We start from the raw sequence: 14,278 nt of genomic DNA on the forward strand, positions 1-14,278 counted from the left end.
TGCACAGGATAAAACAGCCATCGATCCCAGCAGCTATTGGGAGTGTTTGGGAGCAGAAGAGATGGAGGAGCTTGAAAGGTGGAGGAGGAGGCCAGAGAGACTTGCAGAGGAGTTTGGAGACAACCTTTGGCTGAAGCTATGGTTTTCCCAGTAGTGATGTATGGAAGTGAGAGCTGGACCATAAAGAAGGCTGATCGCCGAAGAATTGATGCTTTTGAATTATGGTGCTGGAGGAGACTCTTGAGAGTCCCATGGACTGCAAGAAGATCAAACCTATCCATTCTGAAGGAAATCAGCCCGGAGTGCTCACTGGAAGGACAGATCCTGAAGCTGAGGCTCCAATACTTTGGCCACCTCATGAGAAGAGAAGGCTCCCTGGAAAAGACCCTGATGTTGGGAAAGATGGAGGGCACAAGGAGAAGGGGACGACAGAGGACAAGATGGTTGGACAGTGTTCTCAAAGCTACTAGCATGAGTTTGACCAAACTGCGGGAAGCAGTGGAAGACAGGAGTGCCTGGCGTGCTCCGGTCCATGGGGTCATGAAGAGTCGGACACGACTAAACGACTAAACAACAACAACAAAACTTGACCACATGCTGGCAAAAAAGGCAACATGCTGCAGCAATATTAAAGAAATATAATAATTTATTTCCTTAAGAAACAAATAACCGTATTGGCGTTATCCATAACCATTTTCGTCCACAAAGAAAGTGGTTCGCAAAACGTTGTTACAAAATAATACACGTTTTTCCATACAAAAAACATACAGAAGCAGAACGCCAAAACTAACTGCTACACCTGCATGTAGATAATTAAATGTACAGGTAAATGTGCTTTTTATTGAACTCTAAAGTGATAAAGTCGGTCGGCGCACGTGGTTTCTTCTTGCTACATGTTTTGCCACTTCTGTATTGCCCATAGCTCTTTGAAGCTGCCGCCGCTGGTGCTGCAGAAGGAATTGGTCCGGGAGGAATTGAGATTGCATTCCTATACTCAAAGATACACTTGCTGGAGGACGGCAGGATTCATTGTAAGCAGCGCTGACACTTGAGGTATGGCCCATGTAACTCTGCAAAGGAGGAGGTGCAATTTCATGCACATGTGGGTTGGGTGCAGTGGTGGATGGGGCCCTCAGTTTGTAGGGAAGGAACAGACAATGAGGTCTGATGAATGATAACCTATCAGGCGAAAGGGGTGGGATGGTCGCTACAGGCTGGCAGGGAGAAGGGTCTATGCAGCATTCTCTGATTGGCTCTTGCAAGCCTGCTGGGGTGCACACTCTGTTTGCAATGGCAAAGGGTTGCACGCACAACCTGAGCTTTTCCACATAACTAAGGTTCTCTCTCCAGCAATTGTGGTCCTGGCATATCTGACGTGAGTTTTAAGGTGCTGAGAGAGCATATGATTTGACTAAGCGGTGCCAAGGCTGCAGTAGCATATGTTGTCTCTTGGCACAGACTGGATACTGAATAGTTTTTTTAGATGGACGCAGCCTACCAGTTGTTCTTTAACTGTTTAGATCCATCATAGGCAAACGCCGGCCCTCCAGATGTTTGGGACTACAATTCCCATCATCCCTAGCTAACAGGACCAGTGGTCAGGGATGATGAGAATTGTAGTCCCAAACATCTGGAGGGCCGGAGTTTGCCTATGCCTGGTTTAGATAACAAACTTTCGTAAGTTCATGGTGTAGGTCACAGCAATTGATCACAGCAATTGATCCATGTATGCTCCTTTGGATAAACATGATACCCATGTTTAAATCTCAGTAATCTTTTCAGCATTGTGCTTAGAAAGGGACATCTGTGCAATTATTTTATGTGAAATGTAATTGGACTAGGACATTTTTACCAAAGTGCGAAAGTCATGCCAGATTTTTGTTGTTATTGTCCTTGTCATAGAACCAATGCAATTTTTACATTGGCTCCCATCACAAAATCCTTTCCTTTAAGACTTCACCTCCACTGACCCCCTACAAATCTTTTGGGAAACTATTCAGCTACACTAAAATAATAATTTAAAAATCCACTGTTTTCCCAAGCTGAGGCTGTTTTAAAGAAAGGATTTGGAATAGTTCAACTCCGCAGAGGATGGGCGAAATATTAGATAGCTTTTGTTTCTCAGTTTATTCCCCCCGTAACAATCTCAACAGGGTTTCTAAGCATTTCACACCACATACATTTGCACTTGTTGTGCATACCGATAACAGCGCAGACATTTTCCTATGATTAATAGGCCACTGAGCTGTGGCAGAGAGGGCAGAAGTTGTAATTGCTGATTTCTTGGGCTTGTACACAGTGCTTGCAAATATTGCACATCCAAAACTGATACTCTGTGATGGCCCTTCCTGTAGCAACACAGGTCGGGAGCTTCCCTTCTCCCCTGTTAAAAGAAACACAAAATGGAATTTTTTTTAAAAAAACTTTTTTTGAAAGAAGACCATCTACAGCATCCCTCATATTGAACAGTGTTATTGCTAGTGAAAACATGATCAGTTCTATTCAAAGCTATGTTTGTTCACAGCACCAGGGTACAGCTATTTATTTTTTAATTTAGAAAAATTACAGTATAAAACTTACTTGATTTGTAAAACATTGTAAATATCTTAAGCAAGCAATGATAAAGAATGAAAGAAGATGAAAAAAGAATAAAATAGAAGGGAAGCAGATAAAGAAAAAATATAAGGGAATGAAAGAAAAAGAAAGTTTGTATCTACATGTAAAAAAAAATGTGCATATTTTCCTAGTGCATAGCTGGGTAATTATTAAGACAGATATATGGCAACTATTAGCAGCTTTAGTCATAATATGCCAGAAAAATCTTATTAGTGAGAACAACACAAAGGGCTGAGCATTGTCTTGAAATTTCCAGTGGTTTATGAATCAACTCCAATGCTCAGTGGTCAAATTTGAACATCTTTGAAGCTCATGCCTTGTTACTTTTATAGTAAGCAAACAAAGCTAAAAAGAGAGATTCCCAAACCAGTTGTACTAGTGCATTTTGTCAGGTGGTTTAGCACATTTCTGATTAATAGCAACATGTCCGGGTGCTACTAATGAAAAGGTAGTGAGTTCGAGTTTCAACCTCTATCAAAAATTAAACATGAATTGCAACACACAGGGCAGCTATTTTTAGCAACATTCGGCTCATAGAGACAACATATATTCCATTTTAGTCATAATGAGAATAAAAGCAGCAAGCTTACTCTTCAAGAAGACCCTCCAACTCTGACTTCTTGTTATCTTTAGGGAAGTGTTTTGTGAATATCTGCAGGGCAAGCTCTTCATATTGATGCTTCTGGTCTGGGAGAGAGTTTTCCAAAGATTCCAGTTTTACAAAAGCTTTTGAACAGATAGAAAAGGCTCTATTGGCACATGCGCAAAGAGCCAACAGGGAATAGATCTCCACTGCAGGAATGATGTCTTCGTAATCCCTCAGGTGAAGGGCTGCAAACAAGAGAACGAGATCTCAGCATACTTGCTTGCTACACTAAAATAGGCAGTAGTAGTAGTACATGAATCCTATTATTGTCATTCATTCACCCTGGTCCACACTCTTTGTACAGAAAGTTCCCTTTGCGCTAATGGGAATGGTTTGGTGCAAACAAAATGGAGCTGCATGTATGGATCAGCTCCTCCAGTTAAACAGGAAAATCCTTTAGTGGGAGGGAGCTTCTGTGAACATTGGAGCTCTCATACTGGCATTGAATTGCAAGTGCCTTAAGTGTAAAAGTGACAAGGTTTCCTCAGATCTGCTCAGATCTTCATGCCAAAGAACCTGGGAGGAATGGAGGGGTTTCAATGGGCTTCCCACTGTGCAAGAGAATTATCTCCTGATTTACAGACGATAAAAGGGCAATTGAGAATGGTTGGGAAAACTCTGCGAGTACCTGGAGTTAGTCAAATTGACGGATTTAATAAGGAGAAAACCTAAAATTATGGTCAAGAAACAGTGGGATTGTCTAAATGAATATTTACAAAACCAGGGCTCAGTTACCAAAATTTGGTTCTGCTTAGACTAATCTTGTGAAAAATATAAAGAATGTAAAGTGAAAAATCAAGGAATACCTATAGGAAAGATATGAAGAACAGAGGTTATGGCAACTGAAGTATAAAAGACGTGTGGCGTAAACGGTGGAAGTCTTTTTAAAACATTTTAATTAAGGTTGATATCTTGCAAGATGGAAATCTATAGTGATATGCAAGCATAGATCTAGAACTCTTGTTTATGGCGAACACTTTTCTATTTTCTAAATTTCTATTTTAAATCTTTATTTTTTTACTCCTTTTTTCCCTTCGTTTATTCTTTTTTCCCTCCCCCTCTTTCTTTCCGAATATTGCTTTATAGATGTATAAATAATTATGTTTCTGTGTATATGTATGAAATTTTTTCTGTATTTCTTATTTGATTATTTTTGTATTCAATAAAATAAATAATAATAATAATAATAATAATAATAATAATAATAATAATAATAATAATAAGGCAAGTGAATACATTTGGTTAAGGAACGCCTGTCTAATCCATTCAAAAGCTGCAACCTGAGCTTTTGGAATCCCACAAACTACCCAGCAGTTCATAACAGCAAGGAATCCTACCCGTCTTCATTGCTGTATCTACATAACCCTCATAAAGCTGCCTCTGGGCAAGTATAAAAAAATGGTAAGCCTCAGCTCCTCGCCAAGCGTTATCAATCAGGCGACTGTCTGAAGAGAGAACATCTTCCTCAAGCAGACCAGCTAATGCTGAAGTAGCCTGGAAGCAAAGAGAGAAGAAAGCATGAAGGGAAAATAGTTGTCTGTGCTATTAATTTATAATGCCCATTTTCAGTTTTCACTAGTGAAGACGGCTGCTTCAAAGTGAATTTCAAAAACTGTACGCAATACCATTGTCAATGTCTTTCGAATATAGCGGCAACGCACACAGTGCTCTTGAATAACAATTAAGTTACCTCCTCCAAACTCACGCTCACCGAATGAGGTATGTGTACCCTAAAACTAGACACATTTGTTTGGATGTGGCGCTCTGATGCAGAGATTGGCTTTCCCATATTCCACAGGTGAGAAACTGGATCTGGCCAGTAGATGGATCCTTTAATCCCCTCTGACCCTCAGTGGGCCAACTCTGATAGGTGAGAGGGGCCTGTTCAACAGGAAGAGGAGGCGCTGTGCACAATGAAATGACAGCAAAGGGGTCAAGAAGCTGTTTTTGCCCACAAGGTTGCCCTTTCTCCTGTTTGCTAAGTGAGATGTGATCTTCTACACAGGAGTTGTTAGCAGAGGAAATAATGGCATGAGGTTTCTGCAGCAATCCTGCCTGTAACCCTTTAAACCCTTTTCTGGATCATTTACCTTTGTGAAACTATTCTCTACATACTGTTCTAAACAGCAATTTAAAAAAAAAATAAATGTGAGAAAGATCAATTTGTTGCCATCTGTTCTAGAGACATTTTTCAAAATGCTGGCTTTCATGTTTGATGGGCGATCAGGCATTTAGGCACCGTACCTCTGAAATTTTCCCCTTGACTTTCCCCCTCTGCACGTTTTTCATTTGTTCGTGATATTGTTCCACCAGTAAAGCTGACATCACGTAGAGCTTTTTTACACGCAAAGGCTTGGTCCTCTTTTTAGCCTCTTCGTCTGCAATCTTTTTAAAGAGAAATTTCAAAAGAAATGCACCATTAAAAAACAAAAACAAAAAAGATGAAGTTTATTTTTGTTTTCTGTTTACTGTTTGAGAGTGAAAGCCTAAGGCAGGGGTCAGCAAAGTTTTTCAGCAGGGGGCCGGTCCACTGTCCCTCAGACCTTGTGGAGGGCCGGACTATATTTTGGAGGGGAAAAATGAACGAATTCCTGTGCCCCACAAATAACCCAGAGATGCATTTTAAATAAAAGGACACATTCTACTCATGTAATAACACCAGGCAGGCCCCACAAATAACCCAGAGATGCATTTTAAATAAAAGGACACATTCTACTCATGTAAAAACACACCGATTCCTGGACCGTCCGCGGACTGGATTGAGAAGGTGATTGGGCCGGATCCGGCCCCCAGGCCTTAGTTTGCCTACCCATGGCCTAAGGCTCATGAAATAGAAAGCATGAAACAATATGCAACTTTATACCTTCTTTATAAACCCCAGCCAATCTTGCTACTAATCATCTTCCCCTTTACTCTGCAAGAGCAGCTGCATCACCGCTTATGGAAGCAACCGATATGGTGGAACAGTAATGCTCTGTTGCCCATCCAGCAATGGTGTCACTGATGCTTCCTGGGGTGATGCAACTTCCTGGGGGTGAAGTTGGGTGTGTGCAAGCGCACTGACAGAACCAATCGATTGCTCCTGCTGGTGCTCCCTGGCAGCCCAACCTCACCACTGCCCTGGTAAGTGGCAGCAGTGCCACTGTCGGAAGTGTGGTAGAGCGCCATCGCTCCACCACGCTTGACCACTGCGCTGTACTTCCCATGGCAGCTGGCTACCACTCAAGAGGAAACAGGACAGGATCTTTCAGGGGACTGCCATCAGAACGGGGGAGGGAGGCAGGAGGATACAGAGAGCCTCCGGTGCTTCTGAGAAGCAGCTCCTCTTCCAGCAGTGGATAAAGCCACACCTCCAGTGGAGCAGAGGGGGAAGGGGGTAGCCGGGTGAAGGGAAGGCTCGAAGATGCTACTGAGAGCCCAAACGCCTCACCTAGCCCAGCCGGCCAGGAGGCACACACGCCACTTCCGTCGCCCTGCTTGCGCAGAGGGGTGAAATGTAAGGAGGGGAGGCGGAGCTTGGGGGTGTCTAAGTTCTTATGCCGGGGGAGAAACCGGGAGGGGGCACTCCCAGAATCTGCAGTTGACTAAGATGGACATGAACTTTGGGGTTCTGCACTGTAAAAAAAGGTAAAGGTAAAGGGACCCCTGACCATTAGGTCCAGTCGTGGCCAACTCTGGGGTTGTGGCGCTTATCTCGCTTTATTGGCCGAGGGAGCCGGCGTACAGCTTCCAGGTCATGTGGAAGCATGACTAAGCTGCTTCTGGCGAACTAGAGCAGCGCACAGAAACGCCGTTTACCTTCCCGCCAGAGCAGTACCTATTTATCTACTTGCACTTTGACGTGCTTTCAAACTGCTAGGTAGGCAGAAGCAGGGATTCGAACCACAGACCTTCTGATCGGCAAGTCCTAGGCTCTGTGGTTTAACCCACAGCGCCACCCACGTCCCCTGCACTGTAAATAGTTTGCACCAAATAAAAACCTTGAAAAGACAGGTTGGAGTCCTGCCTGGTTACACGTGAGCAACCACTTCCAAACCTGACAGGATCAAAGTTTCTTCTGTCACTTTTGGTTGAGGAGGCTCTTGAGGCCAAGAGGCACCTTTGACATTTAGTCAGCTGCAGTTCTTCCAAAGAACTGATGGAGCCCGCAAAGCCCTTTTATAAAGCTGATTGACGCTTTTCTGGACTCTTCAGAGATGATCCCTCCTACTGGCCAATAGTGTCAAGGTAAGCTTCAGCTGGTTTAAAGATGTCAACTATAATTCCTGGGATTCTTTGGGGAAAGCTGTAACTGTTAAAAGTAGCGTAAGGGGGCTTTGAACATATGGCTTAAATGTGACCTGAGGCTGCAATCCTATGGTCCCTGGGGAAGCGTCCCAGGTGTCAAAGGATTACAGTGGTACCTTGGGTTACATACGCTTCAGGTTACATACGCTTCAAGTTACAGACTCCACTAACCCAGAAATAGTACCTCAGGTTAAGAACTTTGCTTCAGGAGGAGAACAGAAATCGTGCTCCGGCAGCACGACAGCAGCAGGAGGCCCCATTAGCTAAAGTGGTGCTTCAGGTTAAGAACAGTTTCAGGTTAAGTACAGACCTCTGGAACGAATTAAGTACTTAACCCGAGGTACCACTGTATATCTTTTGCCATTTTCAAAGTGATAAGCTTTGGTCCAGGTTTAATTCTGGAATGTGCCTTGCTGCCAATTTTGAGCAATCCAGCAGCCCTGAATGCCCCATCCCACTCTCTTGTTGTGGGTCTGCTGGCATTCAATAGGAAGGAATAGGGTAAAGAACTACCTAACCCTGACACTCACACTTGGTTGGAGGCAACCCATGTTTTCACTCCAAATGCAAAATACCACCCCCTTTTAAATATGAACGGGAAATAAACTCCATTTTTTACAACAGCAGTGACAACAACAAAACCTGAAACAAAAAAGTAACAAACATTTAGATACAAGCTGGCAGTTCTGTGCAGCCTTCCTTCAATAAGAGGCCAAAGTATTAATCTTCACTTGAAACGTAAAAGTATTGAGCTACTGATGTATTGCTGAAAATATTGCAGCCTTAGTATACGGATTATGTGTTTGTAAATTCTCATCCAGAGAAGTGTGTGGTTAAAGTCACACACACAGTGAGGAGCTGCTGTTCAGAAAATACATGCCATGCACACCTGTGTGCTTGAAAGCCCAGATAAAAGGCTTCACTGGATAAAAGCTACAGCATACGATTAGAAATGCACACGTTTGTTCCCAGAAACAGAAGCAGCATCGTTGTGCAAAGTTAAACCAAAAGCTCCAATATAAAAAGTAAATCGTCTTAATTAATAAGCATTGCATATCATCAAAAATGCACACATATATTGGACAGTTCATCCACAATAACCATACCTTGAACATGAGCTTAGCAGCGTCAAAGAAATAGTTGGCTTTACGATACAACTCAACAGCATCAAGGGGCTTGTTCTTTTCTAATAATTGAGATGCGTATCTAGCTAGTAGAGAGCCAATCTCTTTCATATTGTGTTGTTTAGCCAGTTCAACAGCTTTACTCCACTAGAAGCAAAGGTAACAAACATTAAGTCAATTAAATACAATTATCTGTCTGTCTGTCTGTCTGTCTGTCTATCTATCTATCTATCTATCTATCTATCTATCTATCTATCTATCTCAAAGGTCCATTCTCTCAAGCAAAAGAGCTCTGCTGCTGGATAAAATTGGTTCAGGCTTTAGGGCTTTGAGGCCACTGGTAAATCCTATTGTGGTGGAATATTGGGACACAACTCAGGGACAGAATCAATGTAGCTTCTGTTGGTACTCTCAGCGGCAAAACAGTACAGATATTGCACTGCCAACGTTTTTGAAAGACTTTATGCGTCAGGGTGAGGAACCACTTTTGGGCAGAGAGCCACATCTAGCGCTGGGCGATATCTGGCTTTTAACATTGTGATATACCATCAGCTAAACATCAGGATATACCAATATTATCACAATGTCTGAAATCAAGATGGAGCTACATAGAGGCATGGGCTGGTCTAATCCTTTCGCCTGTGTTAATTCCCAAAATACCAGCCTAGATTCCAAGGCAGATAATAGCAGCTTGGGGAGTCTGTGCATAAGGGAATTGGAACTGGCACAAGGGAATATAGAAACACCTTCCATCGCAATACCTACATTGTTGTAAGTCCTGATCTGAACTGTGTTTCTCCATTCTGCCAGCTGCTTTTAGGAAAATTAAAAGGCTGCTGGGAGTTCTGATTTCAGGTCTCTTATGCAATTTGTGGCTTGGCCCTCGGACACAAAGCATAGGAGGATGTAAGCAGCTGGTCAGTATGAATCAGTTGATTATTAGAGGTTGTTATGTAAAAGCAATCCTGGCTATTGGTGGGAAATGATATTAGAATGAACCACTATTAGGTATTAGAATGAAATTAATGTGCAAACAACTTTCCAGTTCAGCAACTCCTGTGCTGGGCTTATATTGTTACCTGGTTGAGATTTACACAGATATCTACTGCATCCTTGGGTCTGTTACACTTGAGAAAGGCTGCTACAGCTTGTTCACACATACCCACAGTAACAAACTTGTGGGCTATGTCCTGCAGGAGACACCAAAAGCATAATTAAATTGCAGAAGGAGAGCATTATTAGGGTGATTGCCAATTCAGTTGTACTCAAGAGTATAGGTAAAGGGATCCCTGACCATTAGGTCCAGTCGTGACCGACTCTGGGGTTGCGGCGCTCATCTCGCTTTACTGGCCAAGGGAGCCGGTGTACAGGTTCCAGGTCATGTGGCCAACATGACTAAGCCACTTCTGGCAAACCACAGCAGCACATGGAAACACCGTTTACCTTCCTGCTGGAGTGGTACCTATTTATATACTTGCACTTTGATGTGCTTTCAAACTGCTAGGTTGGCAGGAGCTGGGACCGTTGCAGGGATTCAAACTGCCGACCTTCTGATTGGCAACTCCTAGGCTCTGTGGTTTAACCCACAGCGCCACCTGCGTCCCACTCAAGAGTATAGCCTGGATCTGCTCTGAGTAGGACTAAATTGGCTATCACCCTATGTCTGTATTGTCTAAACTACAGATACCAACTGCAGATACTTCGATACTAATAAATTCACCATGACATATGCTAACAAGGAGACTACTTTGTCAGATGCATCTGTTCATTTGATGGATGTAGAAGCACAAAATCGTTACCATATGTAGCAACTAGCAGAAATTCTAACGTCCTTGCCATCTTCTCCATATTTTAGGCACATCAATAAAATTTAATGCAGCGATCAGCTGGGATATAATCCCCCCCCCCGCTTTATGATAAGCCATGTACCACTTTTCTTCCTGTGTCCCCTTTAAAAAATTTTTTTTACAGCTGACATTCTTTCTACCGGGGTTTGGTGTTAGAAAATTTAGAGCTCTGAAGAGTGTTGAGAAATAACATGCCCAAGGATATTTTTGTGTCTCATTCTCTCTCTCTCTCTCTCTCTCTCTCTCTCTCTCTCTCTCTCTCACACACACACACACACACAAACACACAAAATCAAAGATGTCTGTGTTGTCACCATCTTCCAAAACTCAAAATGTGGTTTAGGATGAATAACATAAAGGATCTGATTTGTGTAAACCAGTGGTTAGTTGCTGGATGAGGTCAGGTTGTTCTGACAAGCAGAACCACAGGTCCAGATTGAACTAACCTGGCATGCTAGCAGAAACCAGAACAAACGTTTCTGCTGCTGCAACAGGTCTTTCCGCCCTTCTCTCTTTCCCCAAAATCCACCTTGGAGGGTTGGGGAGAACACCCAAAACAGTATGAAGGGGTTTGGAGAGGAGAGATGGGGTTGTTCCATCTGGCTAGCAAAAATGCTTGTGCTGCTGGAACAAGCAGAGAAGCGCGATGCTGTAGCCCTCCCACAAAACGTCATCTTTTGCATGTTTACTCAAGATGGCTATGCTTTGCTTCCACAGCTGGAGGCAGCAATGCTTCTGAACACCAGTTGCTGGAAGCCACAGGAGGGGAGAGGGCTCTTGTGTTCAAATTCTGCTTGTGGGTTTCCGACAGGTATCTGGCTGTCAACTGTGAGAACAGGATACTGGACTAGATGGGCCACTAGATGGGCCACTGGCCTGATCCAGCAGGCTCTTCATTGTCGGAATCTCCGTTCGACTGAGCTGATAAAGCTCATCTTCTGGAATCGCCCTCCGACGTGATTAATGACCTGAGCCTTTGATGAGGCTCCAGGCACATTCCCATTCAGCAGAGAATCAAAGCAGCATGCGCAAGTGATGAGATTTATGGCTACATCACTATGCTTTATTTCTTACTACACAGACAGAAAAGAAATACACATCCTCTCTCTCTGAGAGCAGAGAGCAACCAAAAACAAACAAAGGAACAGGAAACCAGTAACGTCACATCCGTCTCCCGTGAGACTTCCAACAGCCTGGAATGTCTCTGAAATGTAAACAGAGTCTTGTGACTCTAAAGCACTGCACAGTGGCAAACAGAAACTAACATTAGTATGTTCTTAAGTCCCAGGTAGTCATGTACAGGATTACAGCCTGAGGGTGAGAATTAGCAATAAGTAGCTTTCCATACTTACAGGAAGCAATTTGTTGTTTTCTGGAAGTGAGTTAGCCAAATCTTCTAGCGCTTGATAGTCTTCCAGCATATAGTAACATTCAGCCAAACGTTCATGGTTTCTGCCTTGTACATAATATGGCACGGCATTTGTCCTATAAGAAGTTGGGCATGGGTGGGAGAGAAACCAGATGTCTGATGATCTGTTAATATTACCTGCTTGCTATTGTCAGATTGTCAATGTGCTTAATTTCCTAGGGTCAGTGCTACAAAAGGATTGATAATTGCACCAGCAACAGAGTAGGGAAACCACAGAATATATCTTATGCTTAAGTTTTCAAAATGGAACGCTTTTTGTGTCTCTTTCAAATAAACTCACTATATATATACTGTATTCTAATTTCCATTTCAAAATATTCACTTAAACAACCTTAAATCAATGACTTCCCTTCTCTTTCCATGGTTCATTTTGCATACCACACATCCCTGCATATTTTACATGAACTAAACCATTCAGTAATCCATAGTTACATCCATCAAAACTTATTTACATTGTTGAATTTATCTTAATGCTACCAGTGTTTTTTAATAAACACAATTTTCACCCATATATTCAGTAAACATTTTCCAGTCTTCTTTAAACATACATTCAAAACCATTTTTCTTGTCTGTTTTAAACATTTCATATAACTGATGATATTATACAATATCCTCAAATAAATTCATTAATTAATGTAACTAAATCATCAATCCAAGAGTTACACAGAGGTTAAATGTTGTTCTATATCCATTCCCTGCAGAAGGCAATTAAAAAATCAAAAACAACTAATTAAGTCTCCGGTTTGGACAGGAGACAGCAATAGTCACTTATAGTGTCAAGTTATGAACATACCATTTCTGTCTATCGGCAAAGTAGTCCCCAATTTCGTTGTGTGCCATTTCAAGGAGACTGTCATCTCCGTGTCCCGAGCCCGTTTGCAAAAGCTGCACTACTCGAAATCCGTTCCCTAGTTTCATTCGCAAATCAACGGCAAGGTCTCTGCAAATATAAAAACCAAAAATGCAGCTTCACGAAATACAAAGAGAGCCAATTCTAAAACGCTTTATTCATTTAAAAGTACGTTTAGATCACCTTGAAAAGGCAGAAGCCTCTCAAGGTGGCTTATGAAACAAAAACATTCAACAGAACACAAGCCTATGGTCCCTGGGAGGACGTTCTGTGGGCCGTAAGGTATCGCAGAACTCCTTCTCCACAGGGGACACCACTTTCTGCCACCATGGCGGGATGGTGAAGAAGATTTCCACTGCCATGGTTGTCCTGCTGGCAGTCCTCCTTTGGCGGCAGGGCCAAAGATGGGGTGATTCAGGTGTGTGTCAAGGACAGCCAAGGATCTGCACCCTCTCAAACAGAGCCAGAAACTATGTCAGCCTGAGAGTTGACATAGTTAATTCCCTCCAAAAAGAAAAAAAAGAACTCCTCTCACATTCTCTCACTCCACATTCACTCCTCACATTCTTTCCTCCACCAGCCCTGTAGGTTTCTTAAAGTACAGAGCTGTGGACCAAAATGTTCAAATCCTATCTCAACCATGAAGTGACCAGGTGGCTTTTGGCAAGTTATTATTGCTAAACCTCAGCCTGGAACAATAACTGGCCTGCCTCATATCGGGATGCTATAAGGATGAGGAAGAGTATGTTTGGAAATGCTCTGGACATTGTAAAGTTTTACATAAATGCACAGTATAATCACCAAGGCAGCTTAAAAAGGTAAAGGGACCCCTGACCATTAGGTCCAGTTGTGACCGACTGTGGGGTTGCGGCGCTCATATCGCTTTATTGGCCGAGGGAGCCGGTGTACAGCTTCCGGGTCATGTGGCCAACATGACTAAGCCGCTTCTGGCAAACCAGAGCAGCACATGGAAATGCCGTTTACCTTCCCACCAGAGTGGTACCTATTTATCTACTTGCACTTTGACGTGCTTTCGAACTGCTAGGTTGGCAGGAGCAGGGACCGAGCAACGGGAGCTCACCCCATCGCAGGGATTCGAACTGCCGACCTTCTGATTGGCAAGTCCTAGGCTCTGTGGTTTAACCCACAGCGCCACCCACGTCCCTGAACATTGTATAGCTTTACATAAATGCACAGTATCATCACCAAGGCAGCTTACTAGGCCTCAAACAGATGTTTTAGTCTATTTTCAGTTGGTTTGCCTGATCTTTCCCAGTTCTGTCCCCATGCCTGGGATTCTTTCTTTTTAATTGGTCTTCCCCCTTTTGAGTTATGTGGACTTGAAATTCAGAAACGCAAGTATGGTTTGTGTGGCGCTCACAATTCCTAAATTCACTCACTCAAGATAAACAGCTCTCCCACGATCAATTGTGCTGTTGTGCACTCAGGGGATTCTCTTGTCAATTCAAATTTATCCTA

General features: G+C 42.9%; 1 protein-coding gene across 2 annotated transcripts in view; it reads right to left on the reverse strand.

Annotated features, from left to right (window-relative positions):
- Positions 1–628: 628 nt before the first annotated feature.
- Positions 629–14,278, reverse strand: part of WDR35 (WD repeat domain 35) — a 42,731-nt gene continuing 29,081 nt past the window's right edge. For both annotated transcript variants that reach the window (XM_083607139.1, XM_083607138.1), the window contains 8 exons: positions 12,743–12,889; positions 11,873–12,005; positions 9,753–9,863; positions 8,656–8,820; positions 5,507–5,647; positions 4,600–4,756; positions 3,207–3,447; positions 629–2,383 (listed from right to left, as the gene is read on the reverse strand). In XM_083607139.1, the coding sequence (XP_083463265.1) occupies positions 2,230–2,383; positions 3,207–3,447; positions 4,600–4,756; positions 5,507–5,647; positions 8,656–8,820; positions 9,753–9,863; positions 11,873–12,005; positions 12,743–12,889 (1,249 nt within the window). In that variant the 3' untranslated portion in view covers positions 629–2,229. The remainder of the gene's footprint in view (positions 2,384–3,206; positions 3,448–4,599; positions 4,757–5,506; positions 5,648–8,655; positions 8,821–9,752; positions 9,864–11,872; positions 12,006–12,742; positions 12,890–14,278) is intronic.

Source organism: Podarcis filfolensis (assembly GCF_964270895.1).
Source record: "Podarcis filfolensis genome assembly, chromosome: 3".
NCBI lineage: Eukaryota > Metazoa > Chordata > Lepidosauria > Squamata > Lacertidae > Podarcis > Podarcis filfolensis.